The 10,294-nt window shown below is 38.6% G+C and overlaps 1 protein-coding gene across 1 annotated transcript; it reads right to left on the bottom strand.

The window, feature by feature from the left end:
• Positions 1-3,119: 3,119 nt before the first annotated feature.
• Positions 3,120-6,881, bottom strand: timm10b (translocase of inner mitochondrial membrane 10 homolog B (yeast)). Its single transcript, XM_088921237.1, has 3 exons — positions 6,552-6,881; positions 4,914-5,009; positions 3,120-3,645 (listed from the first exon to the last, which is right to left on the bottom strand). The coding sequence occupies exons 1-3, from the start codon at positions 6,576-6,578 to the stop codon at positions 3,385-3,387; spliced, it is 384 nt and encodes a 127-aa protein (XP_088777363.1). The 5' UTR covers positions 6,579-6,881; the 3' UTR covers positions 3,120-3,384.
• Between the last annotated feature and the right edge of the window lie 3,413 nt (positions 6,882-10,294).

Below are 10,294 nucleotides of genomic sequence, written 5' to 3'. Positions count from 1 at the left end.
CTCTATGTCCTCAACCTGGATGGAAACAGGGTTCAGCGGAGACTTATTCCTTCGGAAGTCCAAGATCATTTCTTTGGTCTTGCTGGTGTTAAGCTGGAGATGGTTAAGATGACACCACTCCACAAAGTTGGTAATCAAGCTCCTATATTCCTCCTCCCTCCCCTCTCTAATACACCCCACAATTGCAGAGTCATCCGAAAACTTCTGCAGATGACATGTCTCAGAGTTGTACCTGAAGTCAGAGGTGTAAAAGGTGAACAGGAATGGAGCAAGGACAGTCCCCTGTGGAGCCCCAGTACTGCTAACAACCTGTTCAGACTCACAGCTCTGTAGCCGTACATACTGTGGCCTACAGGTCAGAAAGTCTATAATCCAGGACACCAGGGGAGTGTCCACCTGCGCCGCCCTTAGCTTATCTCTCAGTAAAGGTGGATGGATGGTGTTAAAGGCACTGGAACATAAGTCAAAGTCAAAGAACATAACTCTCACAATGCTCCCCGTCTTCTCCAAGTGAGAGTTAGCTCTGTGTAGCAGATAGATGACTGCATCCTCCACTCCCAAGTGTGGCTGGTAGGTGAACTGCAGGGGGTCCAGTGCTGTACTCACCAGGGTTCTGAGGTGGTCCAGTACAAGGCTTTCCAGAGATTTCATTAGGTGTGATGTCAGTGCCACTGGTCTGTAGTCATTCAAGACTTTAGGGTGCCCCTTTTTGAATACTGGCACCAGGCAAGATGTCTTCCAGAGCATCGGAACCTTTTCTAATCTCAGGCTGAGGTTGAAGATGTACTGCAGCACTGAACCCAGTTGGTACGCGCAGATCTTTATATCTTTAGGGCCCTGGAGTTGACACCGTCAGGACCCGCTGCATTCCCTGCATAGAGTCTCCTCTATGACCTGGTCAGCTGTGATGGATAGGCCGAGGAGGGCAGGGGAAGATGGAGGGATCTCATGATGGGGTGACTGGGGTGAAGGCATGTGAGGTGAGTGGACAGTGGACCCTGTATCGAATCTGTTAAAGAAAAGATTCAGCTCATTGGCCCTCTCCAGGCCTCCCTCACTCTGTTGGTCACCAGACAACTTGTATCCGGAGATCTTCCTCATGTCATTCCACACTTCTCTCAGATATAGACAAAGAGGCATAAAGAAACCTTCTGGAGTGTGGTTCTCAAGGGATTAGGGTTGTGCATGTAAATGATGCCATTGAAGTAGTTCACAGCAGTTTCCTCCTCCATTACAGTGTCAGTACTTGTTATTTTAAATGCTTTTCCAGTGTCCATTAAGTGCTAAAGTCCAGGTTCATCAGAAAGGTTTAGAGTTTAAATCTTTCCCTTGCTTCAGGCCAAGGAAATAGGTAAAATTGGTCTAGTTTAGTCAAATACAGAGTTAAATGAGCAGTTAAGAACAGAGATAGACTGCAAATCAGGAGCACCTGGGGCCTCCAAGGACTGCAATTAAAGCCTACATTAATATAGGCAACAGAGACTAACAGAGATAGATTAGACCACTTCACAATAATTGCAAAGTCCTTATTGTAATTGTAAAAAACAAATATGCTCACAAATTAGAGCCACTGAATCGGAGAAACAGAACATTACAATCATTGTATTTCTTTTGACTTGAATTATACATACACTATCCCAGATTTACTTTATAATTTTAAATCAGTTTCAAATAGCTTTTTATCCTTTTGTTACTACTCATAGTTTCTCAAGTGAAATCCACTAAAAGTATTAAGCTCTGAGAGAAAATTCTTCCTGTTAATTTAGTTACATTGCATTAAACCCTTTGAAAAAGAGGAAGGTGAGTTAGTTTCAGATAATGCTCTGTACATTTAATAAGGATGTGTCAATTTGCATCTGAATTCTTTGGGAATAATTATTTTGGAAAATTTCAAGCCAGATTGACAGAACGCACTTAAATACAAAAATTCATTAAGTTGGCGTTTTCATTCGATTTACAGTCACCTCCAAAATTTGTTAACCTTGATGAAGATTAGCAAAAAATGCTGTATAAAATAAACAACACGGATAAGAACCTACATTTACACTCAAAATGAAAATGAAAAAAACAAAATTCTTGTATTGTAATATATGTTCAGAGCAACCAACAAATGCACAGTAAGTGCCTGCAGCTTGCTAAACAGCTTTGGCAGTTGGTTTGGATCAGGTTGCTATGGTCAGATGTGTCAAAAATAGGGCCCTTTGTCAGGAATTCCAGTCTAAAAAAGGATGTTTATGCAGAAAAGAGCATCATACTTCATGTGAAACAGAATGGTGGATCTTTAATGTCATGGGGCTGTTTCGCTTCCACTTGTCCTTGGCCCTTGATAAGGTCACTGGCATTATGAACTCTACAAAGAACATTTTAGCCAAAAACCTGGTTGCCACTGCCATGGGGCTTCAAGTTGGATTTAAGTGGATCTTCCAGCAAGATAATGACCACAGGCACACATCATTATCCACAAAAAAATGGTTAATTGACCTCCAACTCAACATTTTGCAATGGCCACCTCAGGCCACTTCATCCCCATTGAAAACCTGTGGTTTGAATTGTAGATAGTAATCAATAAGCATTGCCTGAAGGATAATAAGGATTTGGAAAGATTCAGTATAGTGGAATATTCTATGATCCCCCCGTGATGTGTTCTTCAATCTAATAAGGCATTATAGAAAAAGTCTCAGTGCGCATAGCCGTGCAAGGGGAGGGTGCACAACATGAACAACTGAAATCAAGGGTGCCAATAGTTGAGGCACTTATTTTTGTGAAATGAATTTAATTTGCAAAATTTGTGTTTTGTGTTGATTCCATTGAATTATTAATAAAATATATTCCATGTACTGGAAAATTACAATTACAAAAAATGTTTTAAAGGTGGCTAAGTAGAATCGTAGGCCAGTCTGCTTATATTTCCTCAATCTACCCTGCGTGTGTCTGCTGGGCACTAATGCAGATAAATGAGAAATTGATTCTAACGTGGGCAGATACAGTATATAACAAAAAATAGATGAACATACAGTTCATTGAGGTGACTCCCATACAAGAGCTTTACAAAATCTAGACAATACTGATATTACATTAAGAAATGTAAGAAATGAAAACACTGTCTTCTCCAATTTCACTTTTGTGTTTTTTAATAAAAAAACAACTCTAAAATTAACTCACAAATAAACCACATGTCATGTTAATCTGAAGATCACCAAAAATGGGACAGCTTCCTCTGCTTCAACAGTCATACTGGCCAACATTCTGCATCCATCTGGAGGAGTTGGGTTCCAGAGAAGCAGAGCTGCTCTTCTGAACCCCCTGTCTTTCTCAGCCTTGCCCAGCAGGCCATTGTGATCCACTGCTGACACTGGATTGTGTCTCTAAGTGTCTCCACACAGGCTATAGACCAGGGCTCTGCTGGGCACTGTCAGTGGATGTGTCTGGATTACCCTGTCCTGGAAAGAAGGTGCCCTCAACAGGCTGAGGGGTACTCGGATCAGGAAGGGAGGCTGCCTCGGAAGCCTGTGCCATCTCTTTCGCCTTGGTCTCGTATTCCGACACTCTCCGCTGCACGATGCCGGGCATCACCTGAAGGTAGGCTCCCATGAGGCGGTGATTGGAGCGAATCAGCTTGCCAGCACAGCTGTCCAGACAGCGCTCCTGGGAAAGTTCAAATAATCAGATTCTGGCACCAATCACCTGGCCTGCTCTCCCAACCACTTTTCTAATATTTGCGTTGTCTGAATCTCTTTCTGAAGCGTGTCCTTTCAGATCTCAATAATGTCTTCACATGTTTCACAAGCTTAGACCAACTGTTGACATCTGAAATGACACCTGAAGGAGAATATTCTTTAATATTTCCTTGTAATACAAAATGCTGGTAGGCTGGGTCATAGCACCGTATCTCTGAGTGAACAGTCATTTAGTGTGTACTCTTTCTCATGCCCTCACATCTAACAAAGTCAGGTGCAGTTTGTCACACCTTCAAATGTCAGTAAGATTAACAGTAAATGCAATTAAAACAAAAGCTACCCATTAGGTACTGCAAGATCACAATAAATGATCATGAATATGCAACCATCATATTTACAAAACACATCACATTTTGTAAATTCACATTTACAAAACAATAAGGACAATTCATTTTTAAATAGTGTTCCTTTAATAATTTGAAAGCAATATTTGCAATGATTAATACTTAGATTTCGCCTCCAAATGTGAAGATGGGAGAAGAGATCACATACAGTATAGTACACATAAACCACCCAATTCCAGAGAATGATATCGTACTGATTGTGGAATTTGTCATTTGTAATAACCTCAGAAAAATAAGTGCATTACAATTATATGTACTACAATTTTTTAAATGTACAGATGTATCTCATAGCAGACCAATCTGGAACTGCAGAGAAGAGCTAATGTCAAGGGTTCAGTGACCCCTAAATACAAGACTTGCTTTTGCTACTGTATGTAGCTGACTACACCAATTACTGTAGCAATTATAAATGGATGTTTTTCCTCTGCTGCATTTTATTTCCCAGAACCATCTGTGCATCTGCAGACAGGCAAGAGATTTATCATACACAATATCCCATTTATTCACAGTATTTCAATCTGTCTTTCACTAAAGGTAGCCACATAACACAATTGTTACGACTGCCCCCTTAATAATGCACAGAACACATGACAGAAGTTACTCATAGAGAACCCCATGGACCCAGTTACCAGAACCAAATGTTCCAAAATAACTGTCCAGCATTGCTGCTCCCCAAAACTATCTCTGGTCGGTGACTTCGTGTGCCTCTTGGGCAGCAGCAAAGAAACTGTATAGTTTCATGCATCCCGAACAATGTTTCTTGCTATTCCTATTTTATTTCTCACACAATAAACACACAGTGAAATAATCCTTCCTCACTCACCACCCTTACCTCATCCATTGTGAGTGTCCTGTAGTTCAAATTACTTGTGCAACGCTGGAAGCAGATTTCTGTCATCTTGTTATAGACAAGGAGAAAATCCCGTAGCTAAAACGAGATACAGATTTGACTTACTTTTCCATCCCGTCCTCAGTATTGTTTAGAAAAGAATCGAAAGTCAGTCATCCTGATTTAACGTACCAGCACCCCCTGACTGACACAGCAGAGGTCAACACGAGTTGCCTACTGAACTGATAATCTGATTGAGTAGTTCTTTTTAATGTTTTTTTGCTCCTAAACAAATGCTGTTTTCACAAGTTATTTACCCATATTTACAAGAAACTTGGAAACTCGTACAGAGAAGAAAACTAGTCAAAGGTGCCTAATTAGCTAATAAAGTTATTTTGGTAAAGTAATGTTTAGTTAAATCTGGGATTATATCAAAAGATCAAGAACTTATCTGCAGAAAAAAAAACAGAAGGCATTGAGGGCAGGGGAATTGGGTTAGGAAGTTTGTGCTAACAACCTGTAACATTTAATTTTGATGGTTATAAAGTCAATGCTGCTTTATCACAGCTCATTTCCAATGTTTACAAATCCTCCAGGTACATTTTAGCCAGGGGATCTAGTGTGCCAGTCCTCACATCTTCAGTTTGTGTCCTTAAATATATGAATGAAAGATATGATATAAATTACTTGAACAATTACATTAATTGTTATTGTTATTAATTGTTATTAACAATTACATTAAAATTATACACAAATAAAGAAATTTGTGTAATTGAACGTGGAAGTTGTGAAATCCAATGGAATATCTCAAGATAAGACAAAACTATTTAAAAAATTAAGCAAGCACGCATGTATTGGTATAACCTAACTTATGAATTTTACGGCACTTAAGTGGCGCTCCTGTTTAAACCATTGTGTAGGTGTACAATACCATTTTTATACAACATTAACTTGTTGTATTTTACAGAATCTGGACCACTCGGGTTTGTGACAGGTGACCTCCAGGTATCCAGTACATTTGGGTAGTGTCAAGTTGAACTCAATTTATAATGTCCTGGTTTGTTTTGAAAGTCAGTGTCTTATCAGAGAGCCACATTTCAGATATATTCTTAAGGTAGAAGAGGAGCTAAACCTGGGATATTGTCCATTAAAGGCAACAAAAATCTTTCTGAAAAAATAATTGTTACAGTGGTTATCTGCTCACCTGGCTGCTACTGTAAATTTTAAAGGGTAGTCAAGGTAATAAAAGGCACGTTACACTTCTTAATGATGATCTGCACCTGTTTACATTGTTTGGGATCCTTCTCCTGATATGAGTTTCTCTAACACTTTATCCATAACGTGTATTAAAAAGTCAATGGTCTTAAACAGATTTATATTAATAAAATATAAAATCATACTTTAATCATGACTCTAATAGCTGACAATACAAAACTGAATGAATACTCAGGGTACCAAACATAACCCGTTTTAATAGTTTTTTTTTTACTAACTCAATGTTTGGAAAGTGAACATATAAGCATATTCCCCCCCAAATGATCAGCTTCCTTTGTTGTATCTCCAGTGGTTCTGATATTCTATATCGAATAAAACACCGCCTTTAACGTCATTAAGGAAATTCTACTTTTTAAAGCAACTTACATTGCGTAGTTGTTGATCGCGATCCATGATGCTGTATGTTCCAAACCTCAAAGAATGCTAATACGTTGTTTTTAAAAAGAAAGACGATTATTTTAATCCACAAAAATAAATAAGATCAGAAGATGTGAACTCCTCAGGAAAAGTAGTCTATTTCGTTTGGCTACTGCTCAGGTTAATTCGTTCAATTTTGATAGCTGTAAAAGCATTACAAATAAAGCATGGGACGCCTTCTTCCAAACATTTCTATAAAAAAAAATAATTTAACAAAGTAGCAACATCTAACATGACTTTGACATGGGCGCAGCCATTTTAATCCTAAACTCCACCTACTAGATGTCACGAGGAGTGTGCGTCTGTATGTCTGAGGTGTGCGTGTGCAGTATTAGGTCTTTGTCATTACATTACATTAGTGCTGTGTTTTCATACCCTCTTATAACCTGATAGATTTCTGAAGTTTCTTTAGTCCCATTTTGTTTAATTTTTATATTATCACAGAGGATTTTATAATCATATGCAGATAAAACATTTTATTTTTTTATTTCTGACAAAGTCATTAATTTATTTGCATCATAAAACTCCATGAGAACCAAATGAAGGTAGTATTTATCAAAGACGGGTAACCCTATGCATGAACTGTCAATGAGACTGAATAAAGATCTTAATCCACTTGTCGAAAAGTGGCAGAATTCAGTGAGGTCACAATGATGTCATACCAGCACCTGGGTATGAGCTGGCCATCCTGTTGACTGGTGAACGTGTTACACATCTCAACAGTGTAAGAGACTAAAAAGACAGAGCCATTCAAACCATACAAAACAAAGTCTTGTCTTTCTGCTCATATGCTTATTATAAAGTGCCCTGCTAACATCTTCAGACCCCTGCTCAGTTTTCACATTTTGCTGCTTTAAACCTTGCAGTAAAGAAATGTGAAGTAGAAATGAATGTGCTGTGCTGTAAACACTGTACATTCAAAATATTCTCATTTAAATAAAAATACAAACAGAAGTAAGTAGATAATTAATATGAAAGAACAATAGAAAAGTTTTAATTACATAAGTATTCAATCCTTTGCTGTGACAAACCCAAAACAATGTTTAGGTTTCTCAAAATTTGTTGAGTTGCCCCTTTCTGTGTGCTATAATAAATAGGGGCTCACATAATCTTATAACAACACCTACTGTATCTTTTCAAGGTTTGCTCTGTTAGGTAGAGAATTTGAAGCAGATTTAACAATGAAGATCAACCAGCTTTCAAAACAACTCAGAGATAATGTTGTGTAAAAGCATAGATTGGGAGAAGTGTATAAAAACATTGCAAAGACCCTTAATATCTTTTTGATCATGGTGAAGCTGTTCATTAAGAAGTGCAAGGTATCCAGATACTGCTTAGATAAGTCTGCTCCTCCAAACTGAGCATGTGGGAAAGGTGGAAACTGGTTATGGATGCCACCATGAGACCAACTGTGATTTTGAGTTACAGAGTGTAGGGGCTGAGATGGGAGACATGGATCAATAATATCCCAATCATTCCACAAAGGTTTTTTTTTTGTAACTGAAAAAATCCATCCATCCATGTGGGGTTTGCCACAATGTATTTAAATGATTTGACAAGACAAAACTCATACATTTTGGTATAACTGCAAAGCATTACATCTGACACAAACACAACATAGTGCATTTTGATGGTAAAAATACTACTGCATACTGTATGTTATTGTTCTGCTTCTCATCACCAGGGACTAGGAAGCTTGTCATTACTGGCAATTCTTACCAGAAAATCTGCTATAGACCTTAAACTACGACAAAACATTCAGCGGGAGGATTTTCAGTAGAACATGATCAGAAGAGCAACAGTACACTGAAGAGTCTTAAGAAGAAGGTTAATGTCCTTTAGTGGCCCTCGACTTGAAACCTATTGAGAACCCACAGAAAGACTTGAGAACTGCTGTCCATAAGTGATCTTCAAGCCACTTGAGGGAGCTTGAGTATGCACCACTCTGGTGTGTAAAGTTGGTCAAATCCAAATTCAGGTTCAAACAAAATACATGCTGATTTCTTGGGTAGCTATTAAGTACAAGTAATTAAAGCGTACGTGTAAAGGTCATATACACCAGTATAAATATCTTTTTTTCACTGTTTTACCTCACAAGATAACAGAAAGGCAACAGTGCATATTGTATCTGCAGACATGGGTCTCTGCCTCCTCTGGCTCATGTTACACCTGGGTCAGATGCTGATGCTTTGTTTGATCTTGAATCCTGAAGAAGTTGGAAAGGGGACCAGGAAGTAGTTCAGCTTCTGGAGAGACTTGGATCTCAGCACGTACCTGTACCTGAGAGGTGTCCACAAGGGACCATAATCATCTAACTAACCTCGGAGGAGGTTACAGTAATAAGGATTGAATTGTTCAGAATATTTGGCCTCTGATAGCAATTGATTACAAACTGTGTCATATAAAGAATCAGGATCAGCCAGAAAATTCTGCACCTAGCAAATTATATATCATGCTTTGCTTTACCACTTAACTGTACTTTTACAGAATGGATACTTTTTCTATTTATAAAGGTGCTTGAATGCTGTCTATGGGCATGAGGTATTTTGAATGCCAAATGTTGGCAATTGATACATCTGTGACAGTCAGATACACAGTAAGACAATACTACCACACCTTCACATAAGGGAGTAATGCCCCAATGCCCATTTCTGAAAAGAGATTCAAAAGAGTTTTGACAGAAGTAAAAAATATCTGTCCTTCAGCTGACTCAAAAGTTCAAATTTGGAGTTTTCTTATAATGCACAGTGTAGTGATATGAGGGTTTAAATTTATAGTAACAATTAGAAATTTCAAACAGTAAATTGCGAGAGTTCTTGATAAATGTTAGGAATCAATTAAATATAGTAATTTACAGTCAATTAAATTACTCCAAACATGGATTCTAAATGGGAGTCATGCATAAAGGGGAGATACTTAGTTTGTTACCGGGGCAACAGCTACTGCTGAATAATGCTATAAGCTGGTGTTTCAACTTGCTCCGTTGATCAAGCGGCACATGGTGGTACAATAGCTACTGTAGCTGGTGCTGCAGGCTAGTCCTTGGGCAGAATTCTGTCGTTACGTATGGGCTCACTCTCTAAAAACACTTTGGGAAAAAGTTTAAATGCCAAAGTTCGGTGCCAGACACATAGTTGTATTGTCAGTGAGCCAAGTTGGTTCAGCGGAGAGAAGTAGAGTTAGAGGTGATGCACTTTTTAACGGGAGAAAATACAGTTGGTCAAGAAGTCACCAGGTGGAGTGGGTCCCCACACTCATCAGGTTACTGGTTTGTCGGTCATCTTTTTGGATGATTGACCATGCCTTTTGACTTTTAGGATTATGTCCAGATGTATCTATTCCCTTCTGGTAGACATTCAGGCACCAACAGTGGACATCCATCTCCAGGTTATCTGTGGCTATGATCACAGAGCTGTGCTTTGCTGGGGTTTCACAACAACCCCTCTTTCTGAGGCTCATCAATAAGCATTGCTGCTGGAAGTCTATAGCATGTGTTATGATTTATCACACCTACTGCCCTTAGGATTACTTAGGATGAAATACAGTGTTTGGAGAACATTGTTCTTTACCATGGGAGTGAATTTTAAAATGCCTGGTCATCCTGTTTCATCACTGAGGTACTGTATTTGGTATTGAAAATGAAGATCTGTATAAATATGATGGTAAATTTATTTATTGAGATTTATTAGATA

This window comes from Atractosteus spatula, chromosome 7 (assembly GCF_055471065.1).
Source record: "Atractosteus spatula isolate fAtrSpa1 chromosome 7, fAtrSpa1.hap1, whole genome shotgun sequence".
In the NCBI taxonomy this organism is placed as follows: Eukaryota; Metazoa; Chordata; class Actinopteri; order Semionotiformes; family Lepisosteidae; genus Atractosteus; species Atractosteus spatula.
Note: the sequence above shows the minus strand (reverse complement) of the source record. Positions and strands in the feature narration are given on the sequence as shown.